General features: G+C 44.2%; 1 protein-coding gene across 1 annotated transcript in view; it reads right to left on the reverse strand.

Annotated features, from left to right (window-relative positions):
* LOC122791714 (trans-1,2-dihydrobenzene-1,2-diol dehydrogenase-like) overlaps positions 1 to 21,067 on the reverse strand; it is a 607,543-nt gene that overhangs the window by 55,405 nt on the left and 531,071 nt on the right. Inside the window, exon 6 of the mRNA XM_044059611.1 lies at positions 7,241 to 7,391. Within this exon, the coding sequence (XP_043915546.1) occupies positions 7,241 to 7,391 (151 nt within the window). The remainder of the gene's footprint in view (positions 1 to 7,240; positions 7,392 to 21,067) is intronic.

Here is a 21,067-nt window from a genome sequence, read left to right on the forward strand (position 1 = left end):
GTTGGGAAGTGAAGCAGCCAAGCTGTCAGTTTGAGGGGTACAAGAGAGGGGTGAAGAACTACCGACGGAGTCAGAAGGTCTGGCACTGGGTCCAGAACCCAAGGTTCTTCCACTTGGTATTGTTGAAGGAAGGGGAACCATATCTGCAGAGGCAAAAATGGGGCTATCAGAATAAATGTCCTTCCCAGGCTTTTGGCTTTCTGTAAAAATTTGGGGATCAGCGGGGATGGAGGAAAGGCATATAGGAGACCCGAGGGCCAATCGTGTATGAAAAGGTCCCCTTGGGATGTCCCCCGGTGGAAGGTACAGGGCAAAGTAGCTTCTGCATTTGGCATTCATCACGGATGCAAAAAGGTTGCAGCAAAGCTGGCCCCATTTGCGGAATATCCTTTCCGCCACTCGTTCTTTGAGGGACCACTTGTGAGGCAACAGAATGGCTCTGCTCAATTTGTCCGCTATCACGTTGGATGACCCCGGGATGTGCATTGTTGTGCAGGAAGCATCCAGTGGAAACAGCCCACTGCCAAATTCTCAGGGCCTCTCGGCATAAGGGGTAAGATCTGGTTCCCCCTTGATTGTTGATGTACCAGACTACCAACATGTTGTCTGTCTGTATTGCAATCGTCTCTCGAGGCAGAGAGTCGTGAAAGTGTTGCAACGCTAGAAACACCGCTCTCAACTCCAAGACATTGATGTTCAAACTGGATTCCATCTCTGACCAAGTACCTTGGACAGTTCTTCCCTGACACAGCCCCCCCCCCCACCCTATCAGGGAAGCATCCATGGTCACTGTGGCTGTGGGAGGGGGGAGTACAAACGGATGACCTACAGTAACTTGGTGGCTGGTCAACCACCAAAGGAGGTCCTTTTTGCAAGTATTTGTCAGCAGAATCTTGTGTGACATTGGAAGTTGTTGATAAGACCACTGTGTGAAGAGTAACCATTGGAGTACCCTCATGTGCATACGCCACAGAGGAACCACTATGAGAGTTACTGCCATGGTGCCTAACAGCTTCAGAACTTGGAATGCAGGGACTTTCTTTTCCATCAACAAAAGGGATACTTGGTTTTGTAAAGAGATTATTCGTTCTTGAGGCAATCTGACTATGGTGGTGGTAGTTGTCTAGATCTGCTCCTATAAAGGAAATATGCTGCGACGGAGATAAAGCAGATTTTTCGAAATTTAAGGTTATGCCCAACTGGGAGCACAGGCTGCTAGTGTAATCCCTGGCATGAATCAGTTGAGGCCTGGTGGTGGCGGTGAGGAGCCAGTCGTCAAGATATGGAAACACCCGGAATCCTAAACGTCTCAGGTGAGCCATGACCACTGCCATGCATTTGGTGAACACCCTGGGGGCTGCGGTGAGACCAAAGGGCAGAGCTCGAAACTGGTAGGGACTGGCCCCCAGCCAGAAACGCAAATGATCTCTGGATGGCCTAGCCACATTGATGTGGTAGTACACATCCTTGAGATCTACCGAGCACATCCAATCACCCATTTCGAGAAACGAAAGTATCGATTGAAGCGTGACCATCCAAACTTTTCCTTTTTAACAAAGGTATTTAGTTTGCTGAGGTCTAAGATGGGCCTCCAGTCCCTGGTTTTCTTTGGAACTAAAAAGAACCTGGAGTAAGTTCTGGATCCTATCTGGTCCGCCGGGACTGGCTGGATGACTCTTTTTTCCAGCAGCCTTTGAATTTTTATGGCTGCTAGATTCCGCAGACTGGGTGGGACGTCTGGGATTCTTGCATGAGTGGAAGGGGATTCTAAAAAGGAAATGATGTAGCCTCTGGTAATTATGCTTTTTACCCAGGAATCTGATGTAATTCCTAGCCAGGCATCTGGGCATAAAGCTAAGTGACCCCCGACTGCCTCCAGAGTAGGATGGTCGGGCCTCCTCTCAGGAGCACTGATAGGGCTTACCAAGGAACTTCTCCCTGTCAACCTGGCTCTGCGGACCCCCTCTGCCGACTGGGCGGTGTTTACCATTATACCCCCCCCTCCTCTGCCCCTGGAGGGGGATTCACCATGTGTGCTCTGGAAAGCTCCTTGGGACATCCAGAACCACATTTCTCTACCTTTCTGCCCTTTGGGGTGTGGTCTAGTGGGGGTGGAAAAATGGACTCCTATGGCAGATAAGTCTTTCCTTCCTGCTCACACCTACTGAGTGTCTCCTTGGTTTTAGGCCCAAACAAAGAAGAGCCATCAAATGGAGTATTAACAAAGGAAGACTTGAAGGCTTCCGCAAAGGAGCATAAGCGCAGCCAGGATGGTCTCCGCAGAGCTATCACTGATCCTGCTGCCCGGCTCGATCCCTCGGCTGCATAACAAATGAGCCGCATGGACGAGTTTACAATGAAATTAAGGGTGTTAAGCTATGCCGTCACTTTCTCGGAGACAGCATCATCTGTGTTGCCCTGTAGAGCATCTCCAAGCTCTTTGAGGAGATCTCCTTGAAGACGGGTAAAGTGGGTTAAAAAGTTAAGCGATGTCACTGCAATGTCGCAGAACTAAAGATGCATTTCCCATATCTGTCCATCGTCCTGGAATCTCTATTAGGAGGAAGGACAGAAGAAGAGGTCTCTGACATCTCTTTCTTGGTGGCCACAGCCACCACCATGGTATCAATGGAGACTCCCTTTGTAAGAAAGGACTTATCCTTCGGGGAGGTGATAAATTTGTTGGGCCTCTGAGGGACCGGTTCCATGGAATCAGGAGACTCCCACGCCTTTCGAGCGATCAAGTCCATTAATTCGTCGAAAGGCGGAGTAACCCAGCAGGTGGAAGGTTGAGACCCAAAGGCCTTCAGGAGCACCGACTGATCCTCAGTAGGGGTAAGGAACTGCCAGTCACCCCTCTGCTTAAGGATTTCTAGGATGTCTGCAAATGAGACATCCTCTGAGGGGCACCATGGGGACCCTTCTGATTCCTCTAAGTCGGTGTCTGATGTCAAGGATTCCTGAGGGGAATCCAAGTGCCTCCTCTTGCACAGTGTCTTCATACGGACTTCATCAGTGGGGGCGTCTGGTGAAGTCTCCGTAGAGCAGGGGTCACCCGATGGGGTTACCTAAGGCTCTGGGTCTCGACGCTTGGTAGGAACCTGTGATGTAGAGACAGAACGGGGCCCTTTAGGGGAGGAAGAGGAAGGACCTGAAGAGGTAAAAGTCTTAGCAGACATGACCTTCCTCATGGCGTCGAAGGCACCGGTGTCTCGGTCCAAAGAGTCCACCGGTTCCGAACAAGACGGCAGTCTCCTCGGGGCCGAGACCACGGGTTCCGAATCAAAGGACGGAGCAGAGCTCAACTACGCCAAGGCCCCGAGAGGAAGAGTTGGAACCGAAGCCTCAGTTCGACTCTCCTCCCCGGACCCAGTGAGAGAGTGTCGGCTCAGAGACCCTTCGATCGGAACCGAAGATGTCAAGGTCGACGAGGCCGAAGGCACCGCAATAGGCTTCGGCTCCGAGGGTTTCACAACTATCAGGTCCTCACCTTCTGGCTCCGAAGGCTCGATTGGTCTTGGAGGAGGACCAGGAACCGTGACAGGGCTTCGATGCCAGATGAGGTAAAGCTGAAAGCAATTTGGCCAAGGCCGGGTTCTCCAAGAGTCTCTGCACCACACAGTCTACATCAACATCCGAGAGAGTCCTGGAAGAATGGGTCGAAGGAGCCGAAGAATCCACTGACTGAAGGATTGGAGACTTTAAAACCTCCGGTACCGGTTCCAAACTCGGGACTTGGCTCCGGGGCAAAGGTTCGGTGCTCGCCGCTGAGGAGCCGGCGACCGAATCTTTCCCGAGGTGCTCGGAGCCGAAGACTTGGGCTCCGATGACACCTTGGAAGACTTCGACCCCTTTGAAGATTTGGAGGTCTGTTCAGACTTACCTAAAGCCTCTAGGAAGTCTGATTTTAAGAGGCCTCTATCGATAAGCTTTCTACACCTTTCCAGCATAACTCTGCCACTAAAAGAGTGGCAGATGGAACAGTCCTCTTGCAGGTGTAAAGGCCCTAAACAATAAACACATGAGGTGTGGTGGTCGGCGATGGACATCTTCTGTTCACAGCCACACCGCTTGAACCCTGATCTCTGTTTTTCTGACATGTGTAAAAACATGAGAAAACAGCACAATTGCTAAGGTTCAGATCCCTGAACTTTACAAATATTAAGAACACTAGCAATCACACAAAACGTTCAGATCCCTGAACACTCACTAACTCTATTTCACAAAAAAAAACAACAGATAAAATCACTGACAGAGCCCTGTCAAAAACTCAACTAAAGAAACGGCCAAAGGCCTAGGGGCAACCGCTCCTAAAAAACACACAAAGCACACGCTATGCATCTCAAAAAACCCCACAAACAAGTGATATTTAGACTACTACAATTATATACATCACAAACTATCACAGTTATAGAAAAATTTCTGTCAAAAGACAAGAAAAAAAGGGTACTGGCCTGAGCTTCTTGCGAGGAGCGTGAGATCCGTTGCAGCGGCAAACTTGATCTGGGATTTGGCAGCAGAGCATCATGGGATAGGGACTGTGTCTCGAGCTTCTCAGAGATCTAGAGCTTGGAAAGCGGCCGACTCAGAGCCGATGGATCGGCTCTGAACCCACAAATGGTGAGGATTGAACAACTTCACATGTGATATTATGCTACTGGATGGAGGAGTCCAGAAAAAGGTCACCAGGCATGTAAGATGTAAAAAAAAACAGTAAAGTTATGAATATAGACAACAAACAACAACAAAAAAAACTCCTTCCCGAAGGCTAACAAGGACACAGAAAAGGGGGGGGGGGGTGTAACCTAAGCAGGAAAGACAAAAGGTAAAGATGAGGTCAGGCAGCAGATAGAAGGAAAAAAATTACAACTTAGGACTAATTTTTTTTTCTTTGTGTAATGGGTGTTGGATAAAAGGAGCAGATTACAGGAATGAATGACAAAGAAGAAAACAAATAAACATTCAAGACAGTGTAGGATGGATAAAAATGGGGGTAAACAGAAGGAGAAGAGGCATTCTGGCTAAGCAAAATGACCTGCTGTGCCAACAAAGTCTGTTGCATACTCTAATACAACTGATTTCTCGAATATGTTATGTGCAAAGCTGTAGTTAGGGTGGAGTGACTGCTCAAAGAGCAAGCTGTTAGGTAGTGTGATAAACAACTTAAAATCAAAATCTCAGAAGACAGTTACTCGACCCTTGGAAGGTTGAATGTCACTCTTCCATGGTTTCGTAATGTCAATTTTTAGATGTTTGAATCCACAACAGCAAATGCACACTAGCATTCGCTTTTGTGGATTCATTTTGAATGGAGATTGCACTATAGTGGGGATCGGGAAATTTACCCTTTCCCTCACTGTAGTGCCATCTGGGAGTTTGTAAATATAAGTAGCAGGGGGTGTGGGGGGGCACAGGGGGCTTGCCCTCCTGCAAAACGTTAGTAGGACATAACTGGAAGTCCAGGAAGATTTGGTAAACTCGACACTGCTGACTGTCAACTTTATTAAATTACCACTTTTGGTGTTGCGATCATTCGGAATTTGGATTTTACGACTTTTTAATTCAGGTAAGTAATCACTTGCACAAGTGTGTTGCGAGATTTTGATGGTAAACTGTAATAAACATTGGATCAATCCTTGCAAGTCACTGGAAAGTAGAGTAAAGAGTGCCAATAATTAAGTGGAAGCAATAAAAATTGTAGCTGCTGAAATAATTTTTCACATTCCCTGCATGTTAGGAACTGTGATAAAGGCCAGTACAGCTAGTTGCTATGACTTCTGTAGATAAAGCGAAAGAAAAATTCTCAGGGCTGAAGATTTTTCACTTCTCATCTCAGAAGGATTTTTTTTTTAAAACTTCAACTTTGGTCAAGGGAACACCAGCTGTGGGACTGGCCAGGTTACCAGCTGCCCCAGATTCAGCTCAACTTGTCTGTAGCCAAAGACGGCCAACTGAGGGATGGAGACACAAGAAAAGGTGGTGAGGGACTGATAGGATAACTCTGACCCTTATTTTCTTTTGATAAAAGGGGGCTTCTTTTGGGAAACTGAAGCCTGTTTATCATACTCATCACCTTATTCTGGTATTTTCTCAAGAATGGATTCTTAGTGGTTGTGAAAGTGATGGAATAAGGTCTACATGGGGTCTGAAAGATTTCCTTTAGTCTAGTCTTTCCTTTTTCCACAAAAAAAGGAAAATACTGTAAGACTTTGCCCAAAAAGCTTCTATGCATTAAAGAAAGCACTAATACAGCTGCTGATCAAGAGGAGAGTCTGTCAGAAAAAAGTTTGGATTACTGGAGTTCCCGACTGTCACTTCTTACTTTCATAGAAAATACATGATCAGAACTCCTGAAGATTTTTGTCCAATCAATGTAACATCTAGACTGGCTGCCAACACCCAGAATGAGCAAAATTCTCCCCCCCCCCTATCTTATGGCTCTAGAAAGAGATGAATAGTTTGACTCAAATTAAGCAATGAAAGCACTTTAGGCACATATGAAGGATTTCTTCTCAGAGTTAAGTCCTGTTTGTGAAAGACAAGATCAGTTTGACTCTCCACATGATCCTGTAACTCAAATACTCTATCAGAAGTCAAAGCAATGAGTTATGCTATTTTCCAAAATAAGAACTTCAAATCAGCCTCACAAGCCAGATCAAACTGAAAAGTGTTAAGTGGACAGATATATAAATTCACATTCAAAAATAGTTTGACTAGAGGCTGGGTAGAAAGGGTCACCTGTAGTTGTATCCTTTTGGAATGAATTTAAAATTTTCTCCCAGACTTTATGGACAGATAAATGTAATATACTTGTATTTTGTTCAATGCTCCAGTGCCAGATGTTGTCCCTAGATCATAGCTGCCTCTTGGTCGGTTTTATCAATAGATAGAAAAATAGTCACTAAAAATTGGAAGTGTAAAGCTGCTTTATCCTTTAATGACTTCATCATCTTAGCTAAAAGTGTAGGTAAGAAAGAGCACTCAACATTAAAAATAAGGACATTGAATATCACTCATCAGAAAAAATACTGGCAAAAACTGCATGATTTGTTAGAAAAATATTAATGGCTTGTTTGTTATCTTTTTGTTGTGTACATATGTAAATAGTTTGTTGCTGTTTTTTTCTGCTCTTGAATTGTATACCTTTAAGTTTATAAAATCATTAAAAATTATTTAAAAAATATGTCAGAAGCTGGATTTTAAGAATCTTTAATAACCATACATTTTATCTGTTAGTTACCTTTCAGAAGACACTGTCGCACCTCTTCGGCTTCATAACGTAACCCTACACTGTTGATGTAGTTCAATGGATGAGAGGTAGAAGGAAGTGGATACTGAGTTTCTTGCCCATTGACAACCAGTACAGTGGGGCACCACATTGTAAAGGGAAGCTAAAAGGACAGAACAATAAACAGACAATGTACACAGCCCATGTCTACTGCATTTCAAATGGCTTTACTTTTTTTCAGTGGACTGTATTTTCTTTCATGCCATTCTCATTTCATACACTTACTTGTTAATTTGCAGAAAATTCACTGCATCAGTACAACCAAGAAATGAAAAACAGCATTAGGTCAAAAACATTTCTGTGTTATATTTAAAGTAATATGGGTTTGCAATGAATGACAGCATGTTACTTGCAAACAGACTCCATCTACTTGGAAAGTTTCAATTATTGTGCTTTCCATCATGCTTATCGACAATTCCCAGAAGCCTCCAGGAAGCAGTGGTATCAAGACTTGCAGGGTAACCATGCAAAAGTCAACACAACTGATAACTACTGAAGCTGCTCATGTCCAAAACTGAATGCTACTAATACTTAAGTGATTAAGAATGGACACACTTTAAGAAATAACCAGGTTATTGCATTTGTTAAAAGGAAAGCAAATACATGGAATAAAAGTATCAGGCAAACGGATTTACTGACTTCCACTGCATGGAAGTAAAGCAGGACTTGTTTGATCTCTAGGTAATACAGCTTTTGCAGCTATTTCAAAAATGCATCTTCATTTTTATGCTATTTCTCTCTCTGTCATGCCAGCCATCACACCTTCCCCTAAAGGGCTTGAGAAAATAGTTCCCTACCAATAGGGGTTCTCTAGAGCCATAACAGCTGTAATAAGAGACCATTATTTAGGCAGACATCTCAGTCTGTGCACTTGTCAGTAAACTGACAATAATGGGAGGGGGGGGCAGGTGACCTGCATCACTGGGGGAACTCAATGCCCTCAGTTGCTGAACGCACCTGCATTCAATAATGAAAATCACCACCAGGTGCTGGCTTGGTGAGCCGTGTGCCCACCTCCTAGGATTCTTATTACACTGCTGCATCTCTTTCAATGAATGTGTCTGTAAACATCCTGCTTTGCCCCACCTTCTTCCCAAGATGGGCACACCCATCTCCTTGCCACTGCCATCAAGATAATTGAACCCTGATCACTAGGGCTTCATACCTCTAGGACACTGGTGTAGGCTTGTAATAACATCATGCTATGTCTATGTACATGACTAAATCCTCCAGTCACCACTTAATCAGTTATGTTTGAGCATAACCTCTTGAAACCATTTATTTAATATCAGCATGTTGTCAATGCAGAAGAAAAGACTTGGAAAAACAAATTGTTAACATTCTGAGTTATGTTTTCCATCAAACAAACTGTTAACATTTGAGTTATGTATTCCATCAAACTGTTAACAGTGTTGAGTTATGTACTTCATCAAACTGTTAACATTTGAGTTAAGTATTCCATCAATCTAGCTAGCAATTCTTCAGTCTAAGATGACATATGTAAAAAAAATGATGCATTAAAGATAAAAACACTACTTAATGTAGTCCGATATAAAAATCCATAAATGATAAAAATCAAATACAGAAGTGCCATTTAACCACACAACAGCACACAATCCCCCGGATTCTCTATGCCTTGCATGGCGTGCAGGATCAGTGCAGGAGCTCTAGCAGGCAATATGTCTGCCGTGCGATCCAGGAACAGCCTGCAGGTGTGCATGAGCGCTCCTGCACTAGTCCTGCACTGATTAAGCCCCTGTATGCAAATCACCCCATTTGCAGGAGAAATCCATACAAATGAGGTGAATTTGTAATCCAGGAAGCTTGCAACTGGCCATGCAGGACTAGTGCAATCTGCATAAATGTACTTGGTTAGTAACCGAGTACATTTTTGCAAAATCCAAAACGGAGCTGTGACAGCTCCAAATAAAGGCTGCATATCAGTTAGGAAGCATGCCAATGGCCAAGTATAAGGCCAATGGCATTGCAAACAGCCAAAAAAACAAAAAAAAAATCAACTTTATTTTTTTTTTTAACCAATCTCGGCTGTTTAAGCGTAATGCAGCAGCGCGCAAATGGGATTGGGGGAAAACAACAAAATAAACCTAAATTAAGCATTCTAACTAAAATCACTATTCTGCCATGCAGGTCAATGGCAGGCAGAAGACAACATGGCCAGTGAGTAGTGGTTGCTAAGGGGGGAGGCTCAGTGTGAGACATGTAACTATGCATTAGCAGGCAATTCTATGCAAATGAGGGGACTTATAGTGGATCCCAGTTTTCCTCAGCATGTGAGTCAGGTCCCAACAGTGTAAGAGTAGGAACAGCTTGGTGCAAGCCTAGGAGTTAGCTGGCATCATGGGTGTGTGTGTCAGGAATACTGTAAGCGGATTGGAACCCTGTGGCTCGGGTTTGCTCCTAGCTTAGCACAGCTAAGCAAGTGGGTTTGTCTGAGTCTGCCTAGCACTCTTTACATTGCCTAAGCAAGTGTGCACGCTGCACACTGGGGTTTAAAGGAAGAAAAAAACAGTTAAACCAGGAAATAGCAGCACTGTGCACATCTGAGCACTCTGTTTGTGCGGTGCACCCCTGGGCTTAAACAGGAAGGCAATGGGAAGGGAAAACAGCTGTAGGAAGGTAATCAAGGAGAACTAGCATAGCTTTCAGGTAAATGTATCGGAATCAGACAATTACACAGGCAGCAGACCAGCCCAGCCCAGAACACTACTATAAACTATGTAAACACCTTCCCCTCTGGTTTTTCCCACACTCTATACCACCGGTGTAAACAAGCGGGGAACTTGTAGCACTCACAACAGCAAAATAATAGGGGCTACAATAGCTAGCATACAACAACTTGTGGAAGAGGCTGAGGGTGGTGAGGATGTGAATGCTGTCAACCAACCCACAGTGAGGAGACGGAGAAGTATGTACAGACCCAAGGTAACCTACCAGGGGCTACATGAGCTGGAGATAGTGGAGTGCTATAGGGCGGACAGGGACCTCCTACAGCAAATTGTTGAGCTGTGCCGGCCATGCCTCAGACACAGAACTAAAAGAGGGGAACCCATCCCAGTGGATACTAAGGTATGTGTAGGCCTAAGAATACTACCTACAGGTACATTCCAAAGGCCAACTGGGGATATCATGGGGATCTCACAGGCATCAGCATCCAGGGTACTCCATCAGTTCCTGGATGCCATGTTAGCACATGGTGAGCACGTATATTTCCCCAACACCCATGATGCCTTGGCCAGCAATATGCAACTGTTGGGAAGGTGGCCTAATGGTCAAGGTGTTTGCCTTAAAAACATCAAGGTGCAGAGTTTGAGTCTTACAAGGGATAATTGGCTAGGCTTAAAACAAATGGATCACAAGGGCAGTTAGCCTAGTACTAATCTATGAACCACCAAATAGCAGAATACCCTGAGGTAGTGGGTGCTATAGACTGCACACACATATACATCAAAGCTTCCCCTCCATCAAATGCCAGGTCGTGTGCGATGCCCAGGGCATAAAAATGAATGCGTGTGCTGGCTGCCCTGGAAGCTATAGCAATTCCCACATCTGGCATCTAATGCAGCTGTACCAGAGATTTGTCAGTGGGGACATCCCTCACGGTCACCTAGTAGGGGATGCTGGATACACACTGGAACCGTGGCTAATGACACCCATCAAAAATGCACACACACCTGAACAAAAGAAGTCTATAATGAGGCACAAGCATACCTCTCAACCTGGAAACATCAAAAATCTGGACAAGGCCCATGAAAAATAGGTACAAATCTGTATGCTGATTAATATAAAATTTGCATACATAATTACGCAACTCCACCCACTCCAATGGCACTGTGGGATACCAACTTTCAAACGCAAACTGAAGAACAAACAACCAAAATATCTCACCAGAGTCCCCCTGCAGCCATTCCAATGTCCCATTACCTGGCCTAGGCTATTTTGCCCCATTGGCTATGTCGCCCCATTTACCACAAACACTAATGAGCATACTGCTTTACTTCTACAATGATATGGATTTTATTTTTACATTTTATAGCACACTGCACAAACACTAATAGACATCTGCTAAACAAAGCAATACTGTCTCACAATGAAAATAGACCTGACTGCATTCAAATTTTTCTGCCCTTAAAACTCACATTCATTGAATGAAACAAAATGCTTAACCAATAATGACAAAACTGCTCAATTCAGAACATTTCCATCATATGTCTACTTCCACACACACACAAACTATATATATATATATATATATATATATATATATATATATATATATATATATAATGGTATCACAAAAACTTTTATCCTAGCAATTTTTTAAGATTATAAGCTCAGTATTTGAAGTCTGAAATTCAAATGCCTGTCATTATTTAGTGAATTCAATCCTTCAGTGATTTGCCACAAAAATACAAAAAAACACAACAAAAATATGAGGCAAAGACACTGCTTGCATAAATCTATCTTCACACACTGCTTGCATAAATATACCTTCATAGTCTGCAATGTCATCCTAGTCGCACCAAAATGGTGACGGTTAATATGTATGATAGTAAGACAAGAGGAGAGAATTCTGGAGATTTGCAGGGGGGAAGACTGATGGAGCAAGTGAACAGACAGAAGAAATAGATACAGGAAGCCTGTGAACTAAAGCAATTAAGAGATATAGGTGGCCTAAGGTTGGAGTGGAAAATGAAGGAGAACTTGGAAGTGGGGGAGAAGGATAGAGTATGGAGGATGAAGCAAGGAATAAAGGGAAAGTAGTGCAGTTGGCAGAGGTCTGTGATGATCAGGACACTTGCTTAGCTGTTAACTGGTACAGAATAACTTAGGGTGAAAATACTTGTTGGAGAGGTTAACTGTTGCTGGGAAGGCTGTTTTGGCCAGGTGATATCAGATGTTAAGGTGCTCGAATAGAATGCTAGAGCACTTGAATTACAGTTAGTTTTGCCAGGGTTTGAACCTAAAAGAAAGAAAAATGTGGAAAGGAGAGAGATAGAGTATGCAGGAGGAGCAGGTTATAGTTGCTAACGAAAGACAGAAAGGGATGAGTGGAGAAAAGGAGGTTGGAAACAACAGGTATGTGAAGATTAGGTAGTGCTATGTGTTATACAAGCTACAACAAAGGGAGGTAGTGAAGTAAGTGGAGATAAGGAAGGAGAGTTGCAGATTTAGAGGAGGAAGGCCCTGAGGACTGTTAGTAAGATGAGACAAAGGTATAAGGGCTAACGAGCAGAAACTCCAGCTAGACCGAAGATGGGCACACAGTATTTAAAACAGTGCAAACAAGTACAAAAAAAATCAAACACTGATACCATTAAAAACATGGTTAAAACAACAACTTGTATATATTAGGAATTGTAAAGGCAATGCTAGTGAGATAATGCAGTCCTAGAGAACAATAAACTAATCAAACGCCAACAAGTTATCCCAACACTGCGGTTTCATAAGGTATAGTGGCAGAATGCTACAAGGTTACTCACCCCTCGGATGTTTCACAAGGAGTTTTGATGAAACTGTAAACTGGGGACAAAGCAGCTGGGAGAGAGCTAGGTGTAGCCGCTGACTACCGGGGAGGGTAACAATAAGCGTTAAGCGTATGTTAGTAAATACAAGATATAGACCTACACACACACACACACACACAAACACACACACACACACACACACTTTAAGTGTATCCTCAAATCCCTCAGCTGTTTTTCTTTCTCACCACCTCCTCTGAAGTGTAGACTGCTCTTTCAGATAAGTGCTTCTTCAATGCTTTTTAAAATATGTCCCCTTTACCAGGCCCTTATAATCACACCCTTAAGCTCTATTAGGGTACCTTATCAGCCGCATTCATTCTGACTTTAAATCCAGTCCCTTATCTGTAAAAGCGTTAAATCCATGGCTTACAAGGCAGTCATCCTCCCGGTACAGATATCCTGCTGGCTTACAAGGCAGTCATCCTCTCAGACAGAAATCCTATTTTAAGTAAGTTGTCTGTGGCTAAATAGTAATCCTGCATTGATATTCAATGAGACGCGTGGCAATTACAGCAAACAGAAATCCTGTGCCTTGACTCCCAGTATTCAAACAGATGTGCGGCTTAATGCTGACGGAGCTGACATCATCACGCACGTGATGACATCAGTTCTAAAAGTGCAAAATCTAAAAGAATAGATTTAAAAAATTGGAAATTAATGGGTGCCACTCTGGAATCATGGCACCCCATTATGGGACCCCAAAAGTCGGTAAAAACAGAGTAATTTACGATGGTTGGGAGGTCTGGGTACAGGCACAGGCTGGAAATATAGTAGAGCGTGTGTTTGGGATACTCAATTCATGGTACTGGTGCCTGAACACATCCGGTGGAGACTTGCACTACTCACCTGCTACATGTACCCAAATTGTCCTCATATGTGCCATGCTACACAATATGATCCTGTGGAAACAGCTGCAGCAAGAACAGCATGGGGCAGGGCCACACAGCCCCCCACCATTGCCAAGGCCTGCACAGGCATAGAGTGACTCGGAGGAGAAACAAACTGAGCCTGCCCCAGTAGGCAGAAGGACGCGTGCCCAGTATGCCCTGGCCTTGGCAAAGAGGCAATGCATATCACATACACTGACACAGGAGGGACCCAGGGAATAACACCTCTCTCTGACTCTCACATACAGTAAAAGGGATGACAAACATTACACTACCTGTGCTCAACCATGTGTAGGGAGTGTATTATGTGTATCCAACATAAGCAGCCCTGCAGCACCACCCTCAATACTGGGACACTCACAAGGTAAGTGACTCACACATGTCAGTCAGGGGGGTTAACATACCCAACAATAGTCACAACCAGCGCGACAGGTATAAACAAACACAAACAAAGTGGGTGCTATGGCTTCTGAATGATACCTATGGGTAACCACCCCCAGGCTTACACAGACAGACTACAGCAGGTCAGGCAGTGGGACGTTAGTTCTGAAGGGTAGGAAGTCAGAAACTAATATGTAGGTAAATCAAAGCTAAGATCTGTAGTACACTGGTATGCGTCTAGTCAGCATGATAGGCAAGAATACAGAATGAAATGGAGTACCTGGCATACCAGTACAGTCATAGCAAATGTGTACAAGTGTCAGGTGTGCCCCCCCATCCTACATAGAAATGTAGTAACAGTCAGGTGTGCCCCCTCTAATCCTGTACAGAAATGTAGAAATAGGTGTGCCCCCATCCTACGTAGAAATGTAGTAACAGGCGAGCCCCCCCAATCTTGTGTAGAAATAGGGTACCCCCCCCCATCCTACTTAGAAATATAGTAACAGGTGTGCCCCTCCCAATCCTGTGTATAAATGTAGAAATAGTCAGGTGTACCCCACCCCAGCCTATGTAAAAATGTAGTAATTGTCTGGTGTCCCACCCAACCCTGTGTAGAAATGTAGAAATAGTCAGGTGTGCCCCACCCCATCCTATGTAGAAATTAGCAACAGTCAGGTGTGCCCCCCCAATCCTGTGTAGAAATGTAGAAATAGTGAGGTGTGCCCCCCCATCCTATGTAGAAATGTAGTAACAGTCAATGCCAAACGATTGACTTATACCCTGCAGAAACAGTATGATACCTGTAGGTGTACAACACAATGGTCGGCACTGCAGTAAAACCTACCTAGACTTGACCCACACATTCAAAAAGGATGGGCATATGGGGCATGCTCATATACTTAGAGAAATGAAGGCAATGTCAGTCAACAACATACTGAAAGTTCATACTGAGCATGCTCACACACTTAAACACATGAAAGCCATGTCTGCAAACACCTGTGGACTCGACATATGTGTCAATTGCAGATGTTAGTGCAGACACTCCTCATTATGCACCACACACTGCAAACACCTGTGGACTCGACATATGTCTCAGTTGCAGATGTTAGTGCAGACACTCCTCATTATGCACCACACATGCTTTGCACACGCAATAGATAGGAATACAGACATATATCTAAGGACAACATACTATAATAAGCCAAAGGTATATGTACACTGATGTGTGGAAGAGGGTGACTGTGACAAGGAGCCATCCAGGCCTGTCCCACCCAGCACACAGCCAAAGGGCCACAACCACATGAGGTTCAGATGTCACTCACAGTAGATACTAGCCACTGGTATCTATCAGCATTACAGACTACGTGGTGTGCGTGCTAGCTGCACAACACAACTGTACACGGAAGTACTCCAGCAGCTATATACATGTACCTGTGAAATATGACCCTGTGTGTGCCCGCATATGGTGTGTCAACCTCTTGATGAATGGGTTATGGCCCATGCACACACACACACACTGCCCTCCCCATAGCCCTATTATGACAAGCCTGCTGAGGTCATCCACTGTGAAATACACCTTTGTGACAGTTGTAACCCTGTAATCTCCATAGCGTGTCCCATAACTGTGTACTGCTGTAGTGTGATAAATTAGGTAGGAGTTCTAATCCCAGACTTGGCAAGTGTGTGTGTGTTTGTGTGTGTGTCTGACTGTCTGTGTAGAGAGCAATGCTTTTTAGGGTAGTCACACTCCCTACAACTCAAACGTTCTACTTTGGTAAGGCTGCTGATGTCATCCACTTACAAATACATCTCTGGGAAGGTTGTAGCCCAGTGATCTCTGTAGTGCGTCTTACAACTGCATACTGCTGTAGTGTGATAAATTAGTTAGGCAGGAGTTCTAATCCCAGACTTGGCAAGTATATGTGTGTGTGTGTGTGTGTGTGTGTGTGTGTGTGTGTGTGTGTGTGTGTGTGTGCATGTATTTCTATGTTTGTGTAGGGAGCAATGCATTTTAGGCTAGCCACACTCACTATAATTCAAATGCCCTACTTTGGCAAGCCTGCCGATGTCATTCACTGTGAAATACACCTTTGGGGAAAGGGCACTCCAGTAATTTCCGTGGTGCTTTCTATAACAGCATTATGCTGTAGTGTGATATAGACCTCTGGTAGGGGTTCTATCCTCACACATAGCAGTTGTGGATGTTTTGTGTGTGTTTCTATGTTTGTGTAGGGAGCAATGCATTTTAGGCTAGTCACACTCACTACAATTCAAATGCCTTACTTTGGCAATCCTGCTGATGTCATTTACTGTGAAATACACCTTTGGGGAAGGAGAACTCCAGTAATCTGTGGCACATCCTATAACGGCATAGTGCTATAGTGTAATATACTAGTTAGGTAGGAGTTCTAATCCCAGACGTAACAGGTACATGTGTGTCTGCGTTTGTCATTCGTTTCCTGTGTGGCGTGGGTTTTGATTGTGTAATAACTGGACTCAATGTGGAGTGGGGTTTGGAAACTTCTTATATGGTGGGCCAAGCATATATCACAATGTCCAACATTCAGAGATAACAGATGTGAAATACCCAAGAGGCTGAGGTGCAAATCCATACTCCTAAATGTGACATCAATGCCAATTGAAAAACTTTAGCAACCCTTCTATTATCCAGGGTACACTCTCAACCCATGTCTCATACACACACTTGCCTAGGCAACAGCCGCTATGTTGGTAGTACCCTGCATATTGCCCACTGATAGTAACCATGGTATGATTGCAGTGGGCCACAGAGGGCATGGCAACCTGTCCATCAGTCCAATAGGCATTTACATGCCAAATGTGCACCTCTCCCATGTTCCCTACTGGACACCTGCAACACCTGTGGTGTCATCAAATGTGACCCACAAAGGACATTACATGCCTGAAACACAAGCTCTGCATGGACAGATGCCACTGACACCACGGAATACTGGTATCATGCTATCAATGTAGGTGCAGGGCCAACCTGAACAGTTCCCGCCACGAGGCCAGGACTGGCACATCTAATGATCTATGCATACAACATGGGCCAGACACCCCAGGTACAGTTCCACATGTGTAGACCACAGTAGACCAGTAACCAACAACAGAAAAACACCAATCCTCTGGTGGATTCTGATGAAGTTGTGTTACAGTTGCATGAAAGCGCTCAATCCTGTTTCATTTTATTACAGTTTTTAGTGGGACTTTTTCTGCTGCTTTTTGTTCAGAGGATTGGTGTTTTTTCTGACAGTTCCACATGTCACTGTACATGCATGTGGGAGGTGTGCACATCCCAGACACTGTCCATATCATGGACGAAGGAACACATACATGGCAAGCAGTGCACAGCATTGGCCACACACAATAGTCACCCAGGTGACTGGACTGGCAACTCCAGACACTACACCCCTGTGCCACAATGCAGACCATTGTCATGTGGCCTGATGCCAAGGTATACCTATCACTTAACCTTGTATAGCAGTCTGGCACAGTCAACCACAACACACTCATGAAGCAGTGCACACATGCATGTCAGTACTGGCACCCGTGTCTGTGTGTGTGGTGTATGATGCATATGACCACATCCACACTCACTACAACCTCCACTGGCATAATGAAGCATGCTGTCTGATGTCAGACACCTCCACATACGCTTTGCACATATAACCTCTGCATGACCCCTGTGGTGCATGTGATACCTTCACAGTACTGTGTTGTCACAATCCCACTAGTGATGAGTTGTATTCCTGGCCCTGCCAAGTGTGGCAATGTGTGTGCGTCCCTGTGAGAGTGTAGCTGTGTTGACACTGACACATGTTCATGCGGGCAGGCATCTGCACTACACCTACCACATAGTTACTATATCCCTGTTGCAGATGTCACTTACCATCACATATACGTTCTGAGGGCTCCCCAACATGTAACCTATGTGGCGCATCCAATAACTGCATGGACATGTGATAGCACTACATAGTCGTCGGGGGTTTGATACCCTGTACTGGTAGGTGTGTGACCCAAACATGCGTATGTTTTACTCTCCCACCCCTCCCTGGATTTTCTGTGCCTCTGTCTGCCTCTCTTACTCCCTCTCTGGTGGATGTGGAGACTTACACATGCTTTGCTTAGGCAGCAACATGTGTATTTTAAGTGATGCTCAGGATCAGCTGATGCTCTCTGCACGAATTGCAGCCCTCCTCTAGCTGACTGCATGTGGAACAGCTGTGGTAACATTCCCATAACCAATTGCATGGAAACACACACCAATATCTAGGAACATCATGTTGGTGTTGGGCCTTTCATTCACTGTGAGCAAGAACTCGATCTGTTATTTGGAAAACAGCATCTCAGATTGATTGGGGTTTAACATACACTGTGAAAACAGGCCAATACACAGGAGGAGGATGTGCCTGATCTGACTACAGACTAAGTGCTACTATAATGCATTTGGAGTAATGTTGGTTTAACAGGGTGTGCGTGGATATGGCTGTCCTACATGTTTACATACCTGCCATGTCAGTGCTATGTTTATGAAAGAACACCCATCTGTAGAGCCATCTGCAGACTGGGCAGTGTGTGATGCATTTTGTTTCAGGTGTTACTCACAGAACACCTATCTGTGAACTGCAGAAGACAGTGTGAGGATTGCAGTCTGTAGATGGTGACAGCCGTGAGAGTTATTGACTTCATATCCCTCATAGGACATATGGTGCAACAAACCCTGTTGCAACAGTAAATGTATGAGGTTATCACAGCAACATGTCAATATTGGCCCTGTGTATGTGCCTCCAGTCACAACCCTGACAACCTTTGTACATATGTCATGCAGTAAGGGGTGCATATGTACTGTACACCATAATTACTGACATCATATCTGATAAGCCAGTGAGATATCAGATTGCTACACATGTAAAGTACAGTAGGAATTATATTTGATGACATAACCTAGACATTCTGTGGTAGTGTGTACAGTACTGAGGTCTGTGTACTTATGGTGATTGTCAGCAGTGTGTGTATTGTTAACATGTACCTTGGCCTGTGCACAGACTGTGGTAGATATCATTGTTCTTGGTCCTGTTCTATCTGATGTTACATGCTGCTCCACTGTATGTTACCCTATTGGCTTACATGTTTGCAGGGCCATACACACACAAGTCCAATACTACAGACAGGCAGTGGACCACACTGTGTAGCGGCCCAGTATGTGTAGGGTGAGTGTGTGTGTGTGGCACATATGAGGTTGGTGTTGAACAGATAGTCCATATACTGTAATAATAGACTAGCATGCCATATGTAGCTGTGGCTGTGTTCACATTGGTTGTGGTTGTGCACCTACACACGTGTATGTTACTCTGTGCTGTGGCATGCCTGTAGAGCCTATGTGCAGGCACATGTGCATTCCCCATAGGAAATGTAGGCCAGTGTTGAGCTGGTCTGCCTGTAGCTTGCACAACACTTTGTTACATGCCTAGTAGCTTAGTGTACTTACCCAGTGAGTTGTAATGTCCAGTTACTTGCCAGATGTACTGCTGCCGGGCCACCATAATAGTCATGTATGTTAGACAGAGCACTGGGATGCTGTACAGATGTATGTCAATATCTACTGGATGGTATGTGGCCATGGCATCCCCATACTAGCGATTATTATGTGGCAGGACAGACAGGGATGTGTGAATGCATAACCTATGTGGGCAAATGTGTACCAGTAGTTACGTGTTATACCCATCTACATGGCTGTTAACATCCACATTGTCAGGAATGGTTCACATGTCTTGCACTAAGGGCTTATGTGTATACCTCTGGACTGTCCAGAGTGTGTCAGACTGTCCACATATATTGGCCATTATCTCTACCGTAGTCCACAGGAGCATTACATGCTAGACTTGGTACTGTACTATGATGTCTTCAGGATGTCTGTGAGTAGCCAATGGCACACGTTATAAGCAGATGTGACCTCCCACACACACCATGTCTGTGAACACAATCCCTATGACAGTAGCAGTACTCTACAAGTATGCCTTCTATACATACCTGACATCCCCCTGCACTACGAAGTTGGGTCTACAGGGGCTGAGATAGGGCTACACTCCATGTTCAGGACATATGGTGATGATATATGTATATATACTTATCCAGATATCTATATAGACATACAGATATACATATTGACATACATAGATGGATATTTATATGTACAGAGATATACAAATAAACACCTACATATATACATATATAGAGCAATATATGTCTACACATATACAGATAGAGATACACATGCGCATATACGTATTGATAGCCACATATATTTTGACAGTAGTAGGTATATCAGAATAGATATGTATGCACATATAGTTATTGATATCTACATATATACCAACATAACTAGGCATATCTGTACACATAGGATGTGCATACATATATCTATATATACATATACGTATATCTATGTATACATATATCTATACATACACATATGTCTATGGGAGCATTACAAAATCCTGAAAGTCCAAAGTCCTGAAGACCATCAAGTGTGAGCTGCCTTAGGGTATATGGATGTACATTACCATACCATCCACCTTGGTTAAATGCAGGCCTACTGCCAACTGCCATACAGACTGTTCTGTTTGTCAGTGTGATTGTGATGGTGTCAGTTGTGCTTTGTTATGTAACTGTAACATCCCATTGTATCAACTGAGGTCAGTACCCCCTAGGGATTGTGTACAGTGTAGATAGAGGCTGCTGAACTATACACCTGCATTACTTACTGTTGATTCTTTGGTATCCTGTGGGCCAGTCTGTCTTTACTATTGTACTACTTGATGACCTCGGCCTGGACAGCAACATTTGTTAACCTTTCCAGACTACGGTATTAGTATTACTGTTTCACAGTTGCATTACTCAGTTTATATGGATGTCCATGTCTAAACAGCTAAAAGACATGGCACATA

This window comes from Protopterus annectens, chromosome 17.part0 (assembly GCF_019279795.1).
Source record: "Protopterus annectens isolate FY-2018-M chromosome 17.part0, PAN1.0, whole genome shotgun sequence".
In the NCBI taxonomy this organism is placed as follows: domain Eukaryota; kingdom Metazoa; phylum Chordata; order Ceratodontiformes; family Protopteridae; genus Protopterus; species Protopterus annectens.